Here is an 18,209-nt window from a genome sequence, read left to right on the forward strand (position 1 = left end):
AATGACCTCAGACTCTTGGGCTCAAGTGACCCTTTTACCTCAGTTTCCCAAATAGCTGGGATTATAGGCATCCACCATACCCAGCTAGTTTTTCTATTTTTTAGTTTTAGTAGAGATGGGGTCTTGATATTTTTCAGGCTAGTCTTGAACTCCTGAGCTCAAACAATCCATCCATCTTGGCTTCCCAGAGTGCTGGGATTAAAGGTGTGAGCCACCACACCCAGCCCAAGAGACTCTCTTTTGATCCAAGGACATTTATATGTTGAATATTAAAGAACAGAAAAGATATTTCATGTAAATGATAGCCAAAAAAGAATAAAAGTGGTCATACTTCTATCAGGCAAAATAGACTTTCAGCCAAAAACTGTCATGAGATACAAAACAGGATATTATATACTGATAAAAGGATCAATTGACAAGAATCTATAACAATTATTTATGCATCTAACATCAGAGCTCCCAAATATATGAAGCAAACATTGACAGAATTGAAGGGAGAATTAGAAAGCAACACACCTATCCCACACTTTCTGTTATGGATAGAACCCCCATATGGAAACAGTAAAAAGGAAGTAAAGACTTGAACAACACTATAAACCAATTTGACCTAACAGAAATAATCAGAACACTCCACCAAACAATGCAGAATATACATTCTTCTCAAGCATTCATGAAACATACTTTATGACAGACCACTTTTTAGGCCACAAAATATGTCTTGACAAATTTAAGAATATTGAAACAATATAATTAAGTATTTTTCCTAACTACAATGTAATGAAACTGGAAATCAACAACAGAAGAAAAACTGGAAAAACCACTAATCTGTAAAAATTAAATAACACATTCTTATATAACTTAGGGGTAACAGAAGAAACCATAAGTGACATTGGAAAACTTCTGGAGACAAATTAAAATGAAAACATGTAACAGATCTTGTGGGACCCAGGAAAAGTAGTATAAAGAGGGAAGTTTATCCAGGTAAACATATTAGAAATAATAATCTTGAAGTTCAACAATCTAGTTTTATACCTCAAGGATTTAGGAAAAGGAGAACTAAATTAACAAAAGGAATGAAATAATAAAGATTAGAGCAGAGATAAATGAAATCGTAGAGCAGAAAAACAACAGAAAAAATGAAACTACTCATTAATTTTTTAAAAGACATCAATACAATTGATAAATCTTTAGCTTGATTTTTCTTTAACAAGAAAAAAAGAGGAAACTCAAAAAACTAATATTAGAAATGAGAGTACATTAAAACTGATGACACAGAAATGTAGTGTGATAGAATACTATGAACAATTATGTGCCAATGAATTGCGTATAAATTACGGAAGAAATGGATAAATATCTACAGGCATACAATATATGAAGACTGAGTCATTAAGTAAAGCAAGAAATAAAAAACCTGCCAGGCTTGGTGGCTCACAACTGTAATCCTAGTACTGCGGGCGGCCAAGGCCAGTGGATTGCTGGAGCTCACAGGTTTAAGACCAACCTGAGCAAGAGCAAGACCCTGCCTCTAAAAATAGCCAGGTGTTGTGGCAGGCGCCTGTAGTCTCAGCTACTCAGGAGGCTGAGCCAAGAGAATCGCTTCAGCTCAAGAGTTTGAGGTTGCTGTGAACTATAATGCCGTGGCAAATAAAAAATCTGACTAATAATTGTTAAAGAGATTGAAGCAGTAATCAAAAGTGTTCCAATAAAGAAAAACTCAGGACTAGATGGCTTCACAGGAGAATCCTACAAAACATTTAAAGAAGAATTAACACCAATATTCCTCAAATTCTTTAAAAAAATTGTAAAGGAAGGGAACACTTCAAAACTCATTCTACGAGGCTGGTATTATCCTGATACCAAAGTAAGACAAAGACACCACAGGAAATGAAAGGCACAGGCCAACTATCCCTGATGAGTACAGATGCAAAAATTCTCAACAAAATACTAGAAATAGAATTCAGCAGCACATTAAAATCATTATACACTTATACACCACAACCAAGTAGGATTTATTCCTAAAATTCAAGAATGGTTCACCATGTGAAAAATCAATGAATATAATATACCACATTTTATTTTCATTTTATTATTGTTTGTTGGCTGGTTAAAACGATCCATTCTGCTGCTTCTTATTTTAAAAGGATGATTGCTACACTAAATAAAATCATAATTCAATTTCATGATATTTAATACGCTTCATTATCTTCCACACGGAAGCATGAAAAAAGTTGAAAATTTAATTTCATTTGATTCATCCTTGACTGTAATGAAGGACTCTGTAAAGAGGAGAAGCAGTGTTTAGGGGCTGAAGTCCCAGCAGTTTCTTAGTGGCAGAGTCCCAGTCTTTACCCAATTCAAGCCGTGGGCAGATAGATGGATACTGTCCCTCGGTTCTTCTTACCCATTCATTTGCTTTCTTTATTGCCTCAAAATCCCAGGGACTATTCCTAGGTTAAAAAAAAAAAGTTTCCATTAATTTCAGAATATAAGTACACGTGAAAGGTACTAAAGTACTAAATTCATCACATTATATTGGACAAAATGATTCCATCAAAAATTAAGATATTTAATGAAAGCAATTCTCCGTGACATTTTAGGAACATTCTTCTACCAGTCTGATGTGGTGCTTTGAGCTTACTCTCTGCACTGCCAAGTATACTGTGCCCATCACTTGCCAGAGCTTCATATACTGCCTCCAGGACAACTCAGGCTGCTTCCAAGTTCATATTTGTTTATTGCTGTCCCCTTTCCATTCTCTGGATCTAAATCCTATCCATTACTCAACCATAAACCTGAGTACTATTTTACAAATTAGGCTTCTGTGTCTCTGTACCAGGATTTCTCAACTTGACTGGGGACTTGCAGATTACCTGGATGTCCCCTGTGAAATTGGCCTATATTCTGTAACATAAGCCAGAAACAACTTACTAGTAAAATGTGCATAACATATAAATGTCAAGTTTGTGTCCACAAAATGATATGGACACAAAAGAATATTTGAGGTGGCATTCGTAACTCAGTGGGAAGGGCGTTGACCACATACACTGGGGCTGGTGGGTTCAAACCCAGCCCGGGCCAGCTAAAATCAACAATGACAACTGCAACAAAGAAATAGCCAGGCGTGTGGCAGGTGCCTGTAGTCCTAGCTACTTGGGAGGCTGAGGCAGGAGAATCGCTTAAGCCCAAGAGTTGGAGGTTGCTGTGAGCTGTGACGCTACGGCACTCTACCAAGGGTGACATAAAAAAAAAAAAAAGAAAAGAAAAAGAGAATATTTGAGACTGTCAAATATTCAAGTCTATTCAGACTCTTAAAAAAGTCTAAGGTTTTTACGTTAAAGCTCTAATAATTAGCCACCTCCTCGTGTGTTCTGTCATCTGCTAGAACTTGTTATTGAACAAGTTGCAACATACACCAAAGTTTTAAAGAAAATTTGATTGGGGGGGACCATAATCTTTTGAAAATGTGGCCCTTGGCTTGGTGCCCGTAGCTCAGTGGTTATGGCACCAGCCACATACACAGAAGCAGGTGGGTTCAAACCCAGCCTGAGCCTGCTAAACAACGACAACTGCAACAAAAAAAATAGATGGGCGTTGTGCCAGGCGCCTGTAGTCCCAGCTACTTGGGAGGCTGAGGCAAGAGAATGGCTTAAGCCCAAGAATTTGAGGTTGCTGTGAGCTGTGACACCACAGCACTCTATGGAGAGCAGCATAGTCAGACTCTGTCTCAAAAAAAAAGAAAGAAAGAAAATGCCACCCTGTTCCCGATTGTTTCCCTCTGAACTGGGAAAGGGCCATCAGCATGGTATGGCAGCTGAGAGCTGGCTGGGCAATGCTGTGTGGCTTTCATTCCACACCAGTTTCATTCTCTGTTTCCTCAATGTCAATAATGAAATGAAGTCCTAGGAAGTTGTTGTGGGGATTAATAAAACTCACAAATTTAACATGCTCAGCAGTTCCTGGCACAGAGTAGGTACTCAGGAGATGTCAGCTGAACATAGTGATAACAGGAACATATGACATAGTGGGCACATCCACAGTGGTTAGAAGAGCAATATTTCCCAATAATTATTAGTCTACTTATAGTTACTAAATACTGAAAACAAAACTATAAGTATTTCCACTAATTCAGCTGGCCTTCTTTTTTAGTCCAATAAGGCTTTTTGGTTGGCCATCCTGTGAGGGGGAAAATCCTGCTTAAACATCCTGATGTAATGTGCTACGGCATTAATGTTATATACATCTTGAAACATATTTAGGGAAAAAATTTAATAAACAGGAAAAAAACTGCAAAACAAAGTAAATTAGAAGAAACTTAGCTTTCATCCTTGTCCTACCACATCCTTCCCCTCCCCCATAGATTAAAAAATATATATATATTATACATATATATATTTTTAAGGCAGAGTCTCACTGTATCACCCTCAGTAGAGTGTTGTGGCATCACAGCTCACAGCAACCTCAAACTCTTGGGCTTAAGTGATTCTCTTGCCTCATCTTCCCATGTAGCTGGGACTATAGGCACCCACCACAACGTCTGACTATTTTTTGTTGTTGTTATAGTTGTCATTGTTGTTTAGCTGGCCTGAGCTGGGTTCAAACCCACCAGCCTCAGTGCATGTGGCCAGCACAGTAACCGTTGTGCCTCAGGCACTAAGCCAGCCATAGATAATATTTTTATAATACTAGTTTTATTACTTTTCCCCTTATCTTCCTTTAAAATAATATAAGCAAATTACATATGTATGTATATGTGTGTCTGTGTATATATGTTAGAGGGATCCCCCTCTGGTCATGCCCTTCACTATGGGGTCAGGAGTCTCTAGAGACAAGAGAATGTACCTACCCAGAACCCATATCCTCCTTTTTAGACTGCTGAACTCCAGCATTCCTTGATCAGATAGCCCTGAGCCCATTCCCAGGGTCCTCCTGAATTTGAACTGCACTGCCATTATCACTAGGGCTGTAGGATGGCCAAGGGGTGGCCACTGCTATGGCGCATAGATGTTGGATGAGTGAGGTGTACTCACATGTGTGCACTCGAGGCCTCTCGTGGTACCGGGGGTCAGCCAAAGGCTGCCGTTGAACCTGGCCTTCCATATGGTTATGCATTTGTGTTTGTCAAGGTAGGAGATTAGGATGTATTTTATTTCATAGCTTGTTAGTTTGACTTACAACTTTTAAATACTTCAACCTGGGTTGGTGTAGTGGCTCACACGTGTAATCCTAGCACTCTGGGAGGCTGAAGCAGGTGGATTGTCTTAACTCAGGAATTCGAGACCAGCCTGAGCAAGAGTGAGACCCCATCTTTACTAAAATTAGAAAAACTAGCTGGGTGTTGTAGTCCCAGATACTTGGGAGGCTGAGGTAAGAGGAACTCTTAAGCCCAAGAGCTTGAGGTTGCTGTGAGCTATGATGATGCCATGGTACTCAACCCAGGGTGACAGAAGACTCTGTCTCAAAATAAATAAACAAATAAATAAAAATAAATAAATACTTAGACCTTTAGTCTGTGGGTTTCCATTTGTATTCTTTTCCCAGGCCTTGCCATTATTGGGACCAGGCCTTGTGGCAACAATTATATAGTGTATCTTCCAAAAGCACACAGGATCAACACACTCTCTTAGAGTACAAATCAAGATCCAGAAAAGACACAGTTAAACCCTCTAACCCCCATTTTTCCTGTGCAGCCTGAGGCAAAAATATCACATCAGCCTTTTTTACCACAGATGTTGTGGGCAAGTTGTTACCTAAGAACAAATTCTGTTGGTATATACTTAAAAAGAAATAAATACCTATAAAGATAGTTCCCTGTAACTGCTTGTAAGATTTATGAAATGGCTGAGAATATATATGAGATGCTTAATATTATAGATAAAGCTACCTGGAAATAGAAGTGTCATCCAATTTCATCAGTGATTTGAAGACTATTCCCTCTTGTTCCAACCTGGTGCGAAGAAACTGTAGTACTAGCAATGTGGCAATTAGGTCCAGGAGACGTTCTCTTCCTTTTATACCTAAAGAGAAAAAGCTCCTTTGTCTTTTGGAAACTTTGGATCTCACACTGTGCCTGTTTATAAAATCTCCATTAAAGAATTATACTACTATTTAACCATACTATATTAGTAAATCACGAAACTCTGTGATACTCTTCAAGATCCTTAATTAGCCTGCTATTTAAATAAAAAAAATGGAACATTTTTTACAGGATCCTGATAATTTTAGGAAACTAGACTCTATCCAGAGCATCCTTCCATTGCCGTCTTTAATAACCAGAGGTTATGCAATATGATGAAAAAATTTCCAAGCCAGTTGCAGTGGCTCACACCTGTAATCCTAGCATTCTGGGAGGCTGAGGTGGGTGGATTGCTTGAGCTCACGAGTTCAAGACCAGCCTGAGCAAAAGCGAGACCCTGTGTCTACTAAAAATAGAAAAACTGAAGCAAGAGGATCGCTTGAGCCCGAGGTGGAGGTTGCTGTGAGCTATGACGCCACAGCACTCTACCCAGGGTGATAGCTTGAGACTGTCTCAAAAAAAAAAAAAGAAAGAAAGAAATTCCAATTTCCCCATATGCCAGAGGTGGTGGGTTCAAACCCAGCCCCGGCCAAAAACTGCCAAAAAAAAAAAAAAATCTAATTTTTTTGGAAATTGGAAGGCCCAGAAGAGTAAACCTAAATTTATAACAGGTAAATAACAGATATGACTGACTGTACCAGTGTATCAGATTATTTATAGTTATTAGTACCTGCAGATATCCAAATCAAGATACTTTACTATGTTCTAAAATATCAAAATAAAAGAGAATGTTTATATATATATTGAGTTCAGGAATTAACCTATTTTTATTTCAAAAAATATAAGTCATCTTTGAAATCATTTTATATACAAATTAGTATTATATACAAATTCACAAATTTTATGAAACTAATTATTCTAAATTTCCACATCTATGTTTATAACCATTAGAGCCATAAGGCATCTGATGGTTTCCCATGTAAATCATCTTTATTTCCATGGAAGATGCTTGATAGACAGCACTGTTTGTATCATTATAGCATCCAAACCCATGTAGGCACTTAATGCTGTGGTTTTTGGTTAAAAGATATTTTAAATTATACAGAAAAGATAACAGTATGAGGAATACCCCATCTTCTGTCCAGTGTCTCACTCTAAACACTTTCCTAAGTCTGCTTCAAAGTCCCTGTTTTTCTTCAAAGAAACAAGAGAAACCCCTCTCCTTGGTGCACCAATGTACTCTCCACCCCCAAGTTTTCAAAGAAAAACACTATTATGATTTGAGGATTTATATTTCCATGATGAATTGTTTTTCAAAGTTGTCTTCAAAAGGCTTGTTAAAGAATATTCAGTGTGTGGGCGGCGCCTATGGCTCAGTCAGTAAGGCGCTGGCCCCATATACCGAGGGTGGCGGGTTCAAACCCGGCCCCGGCTGAACTGCAACCAAAAAATAGCTGGGCATTGTGGCAGGCGCCTGTAGTCCCAGCTACTCGGGAGGCTGAGGCAAGAGAATCGCTTAAGCCCAGGAGTTGGAGGTTGCTGTGAGCTGTGTGATGCCACGGCACTCTACCAAGGGCCATAAAGTGAGACTCTGTCTCTACAAAAAAAAAAAAAAAAGAATATTCAGTGTGTTTCTTCTACCCTCAATGAATCCCCAACAATAAAAAAAAAAGAATATTCAGTGTTTGCAATTTTCAATTCGTATTTCTAGGAATACTTAATAAAACTATATTAAATTTCTTTTATATTCCTTTTTAGGATTTCCATCAGATAAGTTCTCTAAGCATCCAAATCCAGCACTTATTAAGGCTCTTCGGGCTGTGCACCTTCCTCCACTGGCACTCTGTCATTCAGAACAAAGTAACTGAGAGAACACCTTACAATACTAAAGACTCTACTGTCTCCTTTTCTGGGTGATGGTTTTGTTTTGTGTTTTTTTAAAGACACAATCTCACTCTGTTGTCCCTGGCTAGAGTACCATGTCATCATCATAGCTTGCAACAACCTCAAACTCCTGGGTTTAAGCGATGCTCGTGCCTCAGCCTCTGAGTAGCTGGGACTACATGTGTCCACCACAATGCCTGGCTAATTTTGCTATTTGTCATAGAGATGCGGGTCTCACTATTTTACTCAGACTGGTCTCCAACTCCGGAGCTCAAATGATCCTCCTACCTTGGCCTCCCAGTGTGCTAGGATTACAGGTATGAACCACCATGCCTGATCTAATAAAGTATTCTCTAATCAAAGGTCATGAAGATATACTTCTGCTTTCTTCTAAGAGCTTTATACTTTTCACTCTAACATTTATAAAAAAGGGATTCAAGGCCGGCGCGTTGGCTCAAGCCTGTAATCCTAGCACTCTGGAAGGCCAAGGCAGGTGGACTGCCTGAGCTCATTGAGTTCAAGACCAGACTAAGCAAGAGCCAGAGTGAGACCTTGTCTCAAAAAAAAAAAAAAAATAGCCATCATTGTGGTGGGTGCCTGTAGTCCCAGCTACTTGGGAGGCTGAGACAAGAGAATCGTTTAAGCCCAAGAGTTGGAGGTTGCTGTGAGCTGTGACACCATATCACCCTCTACTGAGGGTGACAAAGTGAGACTCTGTTCAAAAAAAAAAAAAAGGATCCAACTTCATTCTTTTGGATATGGATATCCAATGGATATCCAGTTTTCTCAACACCCTTTGTTTAAAAAGACTGTTCTTTCACCCACTGAATTGTCATCACACCCTCATCAAAAATCAATTGACCATAAACATAAAGGTTTATTTTGGGGCTCTTAATTCTATTTGGCCAATTTACGAGGCTTATGCTATTACCACACTGTCTTGACTACTTCAGCTTTGCTATAAGTTTTGAAATTGGGAAAGTGTGAGTCCTCTTAGTTTTTTTTTTTTTTTAAGATTGGTTTGGCCATTCTGGGTCTCTGCATTTCCTAATGAATTTTAGGATCAACTAATCAATTTCTGCAAATAGGTAATCTGGGGTTTTAATAAGGACTGAATTGAATGTGTAGTTCAGTTTGGAAAGTGCTATAGTTTTCCAATCCATGAACATGAGATACTTTACATTTATATAGATCTTCCTTTTTTCTTTTCTTTTTTTTCTTTTAAGACAGAGTCTCACTTTGTTGCCCTCAGTAGAGTGCCACGGCATCACAGCTTACAGCAACCTCAACTCTTGGGCTCAAGCGATTCTCTTGCCTTAACCTCCCAATTAGCTGGGACTACAGGTGCCTACCACAACACCCAGCTATTTTTTTGAGACAAGGTCTTGCTCTTGCTCAGGCTGGTCTTAAACTCATGAGCTCAGGCAATCCACTCACCTCAGCCTCCCAGAGTGCTAGGATAACAGGCATGAGCCACTGCACTCGGCCCTATATAGATAGATCTTCCTTAATTTCTTCCAAAAATGTTTTGTGGTTTTCAGTGTAATGTCTTTCTTCTGCTAAATTTATTCCTAACTATTTTATTCATTTTGTTGCTATTATAATCTTTCGAAGTTTTGTTATCAAATTATGCTAGTCAAATGAGCTGTATTCTTTTTTCCCTATATTTTGTGATATTTTGTATTAGATTAGAATTATCTATTCTTTGAATGTTTACTAGAACATGGGGGTAAAACAATCTTGGCCTAGTGTTTCCTTTGGGGGAAGATCTTAAATTTCTAAGTCAGTTTCTTAATTGGCTATAGAATTATCTGGGCTTTTTACTTCTTCGAGACAGAGTCTCACTTATGTTGCCCTTGGTAGAATGTTGTGGAGTCACAGCTCACAACAACCTCCAAATCTTGGGCTTCAGCGATTCTCTTGCCTTGGCCTCCCAAGTAGCTGCGACTACAGGCACCTACCACAATGCCCGGCTATTTTTTTGTTGCAGTTGTCATTGTTGTTTAGCTGGCCCGGGCAAGGTTCGAACCCGCCAGCCTCAGTGTATGTGGCCGGTGCTGTAACCACTGTGCTATAGGCGCCAAGCCTGGGCTTTTTGCTTCTTGAGTTGTATTTTGTAAATTACTATATTTTTCTACAAATTCATCTAGTTATAAATTTATTTGTGTGGCTCATTGTGGTGGCTCATGCTTGTAATCCCAGCATTTTGGAAGGCTGAAGCAGGAGGACTGCTTGAGTCTGGGAGTTTGAGACCTACTTGGGCAACATAGTAAGACCCTATCTCTACAAAAAATTAAAAACTTAGCTGGGCATGGTGGCAAAGTTGGTGGTTCAGTGGCACCATCACCTTACACACCCAGCTAAAGTTTTCTATTTTGTAGAGATGAGGTCTCACTTGCTTAGGCAGGTCTTAAATTCCTGACCTCAAGCAATCCTCCTGCCTCATCCTCCCAAAGTGCTGGGATTACAGGGGTGAGCCACCATACCCCACCTCCATTATGATTTTTTGACTCATGTATTAATTTCCAAATGCATGAGATTTATTGGTTGGTAGTTCTTATTTCTTTTTGACCTTTTACTATAAGACAAAATACAGATATAGAAAAACAAAACCAACATACAGTTTAGGTAATTTTTATGAGGCAAACACCCTTGCAACTCCTGGCAAGGTAAAGAGTTGGAACATTTCCAGCCACATGTTAATGGTGGTGAAGCTGCACTATGGAAGGAGCCAAGGTTTCTTTTTTCTTTTTTGAGACAGAGTCTCACTGTGTCGCCCTCGGTAAAGTGCCATAGCATCACAGCTCACAACAACTTCAAACTCTTGGGCTCAAGCGATTCTCTTGCCCCAGCCTCTCAAGTAGCTGGGACTACAGGTGCCTGCCACAACACCCAGCTATTTTTTGTTGCAATTGTCATCGTTGGTTAGCTGTCCCGAGCTGGGTTCAAACCTGCCAACTTCGGTGTATGTGGCTGGTGCTGTAACCACTGTGCTATGGGCACCGAGCCAGGAGACAAGGTTTCTAGACTAATATTTGAATGTAATATGGGCAAGGAAATAATCTCTGACTGTGCTAAGCTACTGAGATTTTTTTTTTTTTAACAACAATTGGCTGGCTCAGCGCCTATAGCTCAAGTGGCTAAAGCGCCAGCCACATACACCAGAGCTGGCAGGTTTTAATTCAGCCTGGGCCTGCCAAACAACAAGGACAACTACAACCAAAAAATGGCTAGTTGTTGTGGTGGGTACCTGTAGTCCCAGCTACTTGGGAGGCTGAGGCAAGAGAATCTCTTAAGCCCAGGAGTTGGAGGTTGCTGTGAGCTATGATGCCACAGCACTCTACCCAGGGTGACAGCTTGAGGCTCTGTCTCAAAAATAAATAAATAAATAAATAAAAATAAAATAAAACAGCAATTAGCGCTACTTATGCTAATAACTTTGCTCAGACCATAAGTAGTAAAAATATGACAAAACCAGTCTCCTATGCCCATTGATGGTTCACAAGTAGAATTCAACTCATATGTAATTTTCATAATTATTATATTAACATACTAGTTTACACAAGAATTTATAACAATCAGGAGCATGAATGAATAAAAATAGTGACTTAATGAATGGAAAGATAGTGACTTACCTAGAGATTGAATGCCTTTCTCTTCAAGAAAGCTCTGTAAAGCATCTATATTAAGATTTAATATAAATCCTAGTTCTGGTGTGAGTTTCCAGAAGCCACCCTATGGAATTAAGAAAACAAATTTGTCACATTATTGGAAGTTATGTAATGAATAAAATGTTTCTATTTTTTAATTCAGTAAATTAAGACATTAAAAAAATTATTATTGTAAAATCAAAGTTCTTCACAGACCAGTGACACAGTATTGTCTGAAATTTCATAAATACCATAGTCACCAAGTACCTGGTAGCATCTGGAAAGAGGTTCATGTGTACAGACTTTTAAAAATGGCACATTTTTTTCTTCTAGCAGTTGCATTATACCAATGTTTCTCAAACTTTTAACTAGCATGATTCCTTTTTTCTAAAGAATTACTTTATGGGATATAACTGACATACAAAAAACTCTATATACAACTAGTGGGTTTGGAGATAAGTATACTCCCATGACACTATCAAACCATGATCAATATTAATATTGATGGCATAAACTTATCACTTCCAAAAGTTTCTTTCATTTTGTTTTGTTTGTTCTTTTTTTTTTGAGACAGAGTCTCATTTGTTGCCCTCAGTAGAGTGCCCTGGTGTCACAGCTCACACCAACATCAAACTCTTGGGCACGATCTCTTGCCTCAGCCTCCTGAGCAATTGGCTGGCTAGTCCCAGTAGCTGGGACTACAGGCACCCACCATAACACTGGCTATTTTTTTAGAGACATGGTCTCATTCTTGTTCAGGCTGGTCTCAGACCTGTGAGCTCAGGATGGTCTCAAACCTGTGAGCTCAGGCAATCCACCTGCCTAAGCTTCCCCATGTGCTAGGATTACACAAGTTGAGCCACCTTGCCTGGCACCTGTTTTGCTTACTCTTGTGGAAAAAGCAGTTAACACAAGATCTACCTCTTAGCAATTTTTAAGTACATGATATTGTTAACCACGGGCCTTGAGTTGTGTAGGAAAGCTCCAGCATGATGTCTTCTATTCAGTACAAACCCTACCCTTATATAGTCTGACATAACAGGATGACAATTTTTAAACTACCTTTTCTGTGCCCACGTGTGTGGACCCATGTGTGTGGTCCACGTGTACGGACCCATGTGTCAGCTGAGTGTGGGGCTCCTGACCTTGCCAGAGACAGACCTCAGGCCATGGGGAACTAACACAGGGAGCAAAAAGGAGGGTGCAGTCCCAGACACAGGTTAAAAGATCCATAGCAATAATGTGAATAATGACGGCAGTGGTAATTAATATTCACCAACCCCTATAGAATTGGTACCAGGTGCTTTTCTTTTATCTTTCTTTTTTTAAAGACATTTTAGCCTTCATGTTTTTCTTTTTTTTTTAATTTTTTTTTGCAGTTTTTGGCCAGGGCTGGGCTTGAACCCACCACCTCCAGTATATGGGGCCGGGGTCCTACTCCTTTGAGCCACAGGCACCGCCACCTCTTTTATCTTTCTTATCTACTTCTTGTGGAGGTGCTATGATTATACCCACATTGCAGATGAGGACGCTGAGGCACACAAAGGTTAAGCTAAAGTCACACAGCTAACAAGCAGGAGTAGTTGCAGGGTCCACACTCTTGCCAGTCCGCAGTATACTCCTTCATGTACATTGCCTCACTCAGGTAAGCTGGGCAGCTGTTACTATCCTGTTTAAACCTCAGAATACTCTATGAGGTAGACATCATCATTATCCTCAGTATGTGGATGAAGAAACTAAGACTCAGGTTATCTGACTTGCCCCAAATCACAAAGTGGTAGGGCTGGGACTCACATTGTTTTTTTCTTGTTTTGCAGCCAGGATCTTGCTCTGTCACCCAGGCTGGAGTGCAGTGATGTGATCATAGCTCATTACAATCTTAAATTCCTGGACTCAAAGACAGTTCTCCTGCCTCAGCCTCCTCAGAGGCTAGGACTACAGGTGCATGCCACCAATCCCAACTAACTGTTTTTAGTTTTTGCAGAAATGCGGTCTTGCTATGTGTCCCAAGCTGGTCTTGAACTTTTGGCCTCAGGCAATCCTCCCACCTTGGCCTCCCAAAGTTCTGGAATTACAGGTCTAAGCCCTTGTTACAGGCTGGCCCACACTTGATCTTATGCGACATTCAGAAACTAACTTACATCAAAATAAATTAATTACAAATTTGAGGTCTTAGTACCAATGCAGGACCTAAATTAAAGGGTGTTTATTGGTTTAACAAGTAGAATGATAAGCTCTAACACATTACAGGTTGAATAATATCTACAGTCCCAACTTTATATGAAAATATTTAGAATATACTTATAGCACTTGTTCTTTACAATGGGAAGTTTATATAAATTGCAATTCATCACCTCTAGAATCTGGGAAATTAAGGTCTTCTTCCATAACCTATTCAGTGATGCCAGTTTTCAACTAAGGAACATTAACATTTACTAGCATGAGGCTCTGGTCCAGCAGTTAATGGATAAACACCAATCATCAGCATGCATACTATTTCCTTCTGCTGACTGTTTTGTTTTGCAGCAAATAAGGTAAGGGGCTGCACCACCATGTCAATCACACTGCTTCTGCAGGACAGTAATGAACAGTTCCATGACTAGCTACTTTGAGTTACACTGTCCTAAACAATGAAGCTAAGTAACCACAGAGCTTAGGAAAAATATGACAAATACCTCAGTTTGTAGACCAAAAACTTCAGTCCAAGGCACAGCATTCCCCCAACTTTGTTTGCTGACCTGATCTTCCATATCTCCTAGTACAAGGTCTTTGGTACTTGGAAATGACACTGATAGGGCATTAGGTTGTGTTTGAAAACAACTTCCAGCGCTAGAGCCAAACCCAGGATTTTCTTGGAGAGAATCCCAGTATGTAGTTCCAGCATAAATATTTGGTGGCAAAGGCCCTGGCCTACTATGCATGAGCTTGGGTAAACTGACTGGCTGGGAATTTTGAAAATGAATAGCAGATGAAGCAGAGAGATGATAAGAACCAAAACCCTTGGTGGGAGCAGGAGCTCTAGAACGAGAGAAAAAACTATGTGGCTGATGGGAAGAGTCCAGTTGGATGGGAGCACCAACAAAAGGACTGCTCTGGCAGACCTTGGGAGGTTGGGAGCCAAACAAGTCACCAGACAAAGCAATACCAGAGAGGGGCTTGAAGGAAGGGCTCTGGGACCACGTGGGAGAAGCAAACGCCATACGGTTCAAGTCAGCAGGAAGGCAACCCTCAGTTTCCATATACTGAGGTGGCTCAGATTGCTTGAAGGAAGGAAGAGAATCATGAGAGATTGTAATAGATAAGGTAGGAGCGAGCAGGGAAGCAGAACACCACACTGGGGCAGCAGGGCAAAGAGGTGGGGCAGCCAGGCCAGCTTGGCCAGGAGGCGGGGCAGCCAGGTCAGGGGGCGGGACAGCCAGGCTAGAAGGTGGGGCAGCCAGGCTAAGAGGTGGGGCAGCCAGGCTAGGGGGCGGAGAAGCCAGGCCAGGAGGCGGGGCAGCCAGGCCAGGAAGGGGGACAGGGGCCTCGGTGGCAAAGGTAGAGTTGGGAATAGGCGCTTTTTGACAATGAAGGCCTGCAAACGAAAAAGGCCTCAAACTGGCCGGCTGTCCCACAACTTCGCACTGTAAACTGAGCGGAAAGGCTTGTCCTGCTAGTTGCCGATCCAAGCTAACTCTTTCAAAATCTTCAGAAACTTTGCGCATAGACAGTATTTTACGTTTTCTTTTAGATGGACTTTGAATTGTGCGGACACATAATTCTTCCTTCCATTCAGAGGATGCTGAAAGAAACTGTGCAGAAGAGAAAATTATTAATGTAAGGAGGAAACATAATAAAAGGAACAATGAGGCAAATATTTTTCCTAGTAGCACAGCTCATCCCAGAATCAGGATCAATCAACACAGGCATGGACTTGAACAGGACACTACAGATATTCGATATCATTTAAGTACAAAGCCCTCTTTTATAGATAAGGAAGCAGAGACCTGGAGAAAATACCAGAATCAATACACTGAAAGATGTTTTTTTTGTTTGTTCCTAGAATCATGGAATTTTAAACACACGAGGAAACTGAGGACTACAGAAGTGAGATGCCCAAGATTTTACAATGAGCAGTATCATAATATGTAAATAAGCCCTAAGCTAGCAATTTAAATTATACCAATCTTTTATGTTGCTTTTCAGCAATATTAAGAAAATGAGAAAATTGAAAAAAACTTTTCAAAAGCTATAATGTAAATGAATGAATATATTCTTTCCCCAGAATATGAAAATATGTAAAATAAAAGGGAATGAGGAATGTAATGTAACTACTATTATTTGAATCTAAATGTAAAGAGTGTTCCTTAAAAAGTATCATGAAAGTCCTTAGGATATTTTGAAAATCGTTAACCATGTACATTTTAAAAAAGAAAATTTCAGGTATATCTTTTAATAATTAGTACTGTAGAACACATAAGAAAACACATTACGTCAAAATAACATTTAAAAACAGTAAATTATTTCGTTAAAAAAATTTTTTTTAATAGGGTCTCACTCTGTTGCCTGGCTACAGAGTAGTTGCATCATCATATCTCACAGCAATCTTAAACTCCTGGGCTCAAGTAATCCTCCTGTCTCAGCCTCCTGAGTAGCTGGGACTACTGGCACAAGCAACCACAACTGGTTAATTTTTCTATTTTTCTTTTTTTATATACTGATGGTGTGTCACTCTTGCTCAGGATCACTTTTTTTATTTTTTTAAGTTCTATACGTATTTTTTTTAATTGTTGGGGATTCGTTGACAGTACAAGAAACCAGGTTACACTGATTGCATTTGTTAGGTAAAGTCCCTCTTACAATCATGTCTTGCCCCCAAAAGACGTGGCACACACCAAGACCCCACTCCTCTCCCTCTTTCTCTGCTCTCCCCTACCCCTACCCCCACCATGTCATTAATTGTCCTCATATAAAAATTGAGTACACAGAATTCATGCTTCTCCATTCTTGTGATGCTTCACTAAGAATAATGTGTTCCACTTCCATCCAGGTTAATACAAAGGCTGTAAAGTCTACATTTTTTTAATGGCTGAATAGTATTCCATGGTTTACATACACCACAGCTTGTTAATCCATTCCTGGACTGGTGGGCATTTAGGCTGTTTCCACATTTTGGCAATTGTAAATTGAGCTGCAATAAACAGTCTAATGCAAGTGTTTTTATGATAAAAGGATTTTTTTTCTTCTGGGTAGACCCCCAGTAATGGGATTGCAGGATCAAAAGGGAGGTCTAGCTTGAGTTCTTTGAGGGTTCTCCATACTCCCTTCCAAAAAGGTTGTACTAGTTTGCAGTCCCACCAGCAGTGTAAAAGTATTCCCTTCTCTCCACATCCACACCAGCATCTATTTTGAGATTTTTGTGACATGGGCCATTCTTGCTGGGGTTAGATGGTATCTCAGGTTAGTTTTGATTTGCATTTCTCTAATAATTAGGGACAATGAGCATTTTTTCATATTTTTGCTAGCCATTTGTCTGTCTTCTTTAGAGAAGGTTCTATTCATGTCTCTTGCCCATTGATGTGTGGGATTGTTGTCTTTTTTCATGTGGATTAATTTGAGTTCTCTATAGATCCCTAGTTATCAAGCTTTTGTCTGATTCAAAATATGCAAATATTCTTTCCCATTGCGTAGGTTGTCGATTTGCTTTGGTTGTTGTCTCCTTAGCTGTACAGAAGCTTTTCAGTTTAATTAAGTACCATTTGTTTATTTTTGTTGTTGCAATCGCCATGGCAGTCTTCTTCATGAAGTCTTTCCCCAGACCGATATCTTCCAGTGTTTTTCCTGTTTTCTTTGAGGATTTTTTTTTTTTTTTTTTGTGGTTTTTGGCCGAGGCTGGGTTTGAACCCACCACCTCCAGCATATGGGACTGGCGCCCTATCCCTTTGAGCCACAGGCGCCACCCTTCTTTGAGGATTTTTATTGTTGCATGCCTTAAATTGAAGTCCTTTATCCATCGTGAATCAATTTTTGTGAGTGGAGAAAGGTGTGGATCCAGTTTCAGTCTTTTACATGCGGATATCCAGTTCTCCCAGCACCATTTATTGACTAGGGATTCTTTCCCCCTGTGTATGTTTTTGTTTGGTTTATTGAAGATTAGGTGGTTGTAAGATGTTAGTTTCTTTTCCTGGTTTTCTATTCAATTCCAAATGTCTATGTCTCCATTTTTGTGCCAGTACTATGCTGATTGACTTGATTTTAGGCTTTGTAGTACAGCCTAAATCTGGTATGCTGATGCCCCCGGCTTTGTTTTTATTACTAAGAACTGCCTTAGCTATACAGGTTTTTTTCTGGTTCCATACAAAATGCAGAATCATTTTTTTCTAAGTCTTGAAAGTACGATGTTGGTATTTTAATAGGGATGGCATTGAATTGGTAGATTGCTTTGGGAAGTATAGACATTTTAACAATGTTGATTCTGCCCATCCATGAGCATGTTATGCTCTTCCAATTGTTAATATCCTCTACTATTTCCTTTCTTGGGTTTCATAATTTTCTTTATAGAGGTCCTTCATCTCCTTTGTTAGGTATATTCCTAGGTATTTCATTTTCTTTGAAGCTATGGTGAAGGGAGTTGTGCCCTTAATTATGCTCTCATCTTGACTGTTATTGCCAGATACAAAGGC

The 18,209-nt window shown here is 39.7% G+C and overlaps 1 protein-coding gene across 2 annotated transcripts in view; it reads right to left on the reverse strand.

Annotated features, from left to right (window-relative positions):
* Positions 1–2,066: 2,066 nt before the first annotated feature.
* PARP4 (poly(ADP-ribose) polymerase family member 4) overlaps positions 2,067–18,209 on the reverse strand; it is a 103,202-nt gene continuing 87,059 nt past the window's right edge. Inside the window, exons 31-34 of one of the 2 annotated variants that reach the window (XM_053564068.1) lie at positions 14,223–15,338; positions 11,533–11,632; positions 5,882–6,014; positions 2,067–2,447 (exon numbers count right to left, since the gene is read on the reverse strand). In XM_053564068.1, coding sequence (XP_053420043.1) covers positions 2,252–2,447; positions 5,882–6,014; positions 11,533–11,632; positions 14,223–15,338 — 1,545 coding nt within the window. In that variant the 3' untranslated portion in view covers positions 2,067–2,251. The remainder of the gene's footprint in view (positions 2,448–5,881; positions 6,015–11,532; positions 11,633–14,222; positions 15,339–18,209) is intronic. The other variant, XM_053564069.1, reaches the window with a different exon arrangement.

This window comes from Nycticebus coucang, chromosome 15, assembly GCF_027406575.1.
Source record: "Nycticebus coucang isolate mNycCou1 chromosome 15, mNycCou1.pri, whole genome shotgun sequence".
Lineage (NCBI taxonomy): Eukaryota > Metazoa > Chordata > Mammalia > Primates > Lorisidae > Nycticebus > Nycticebus coucang.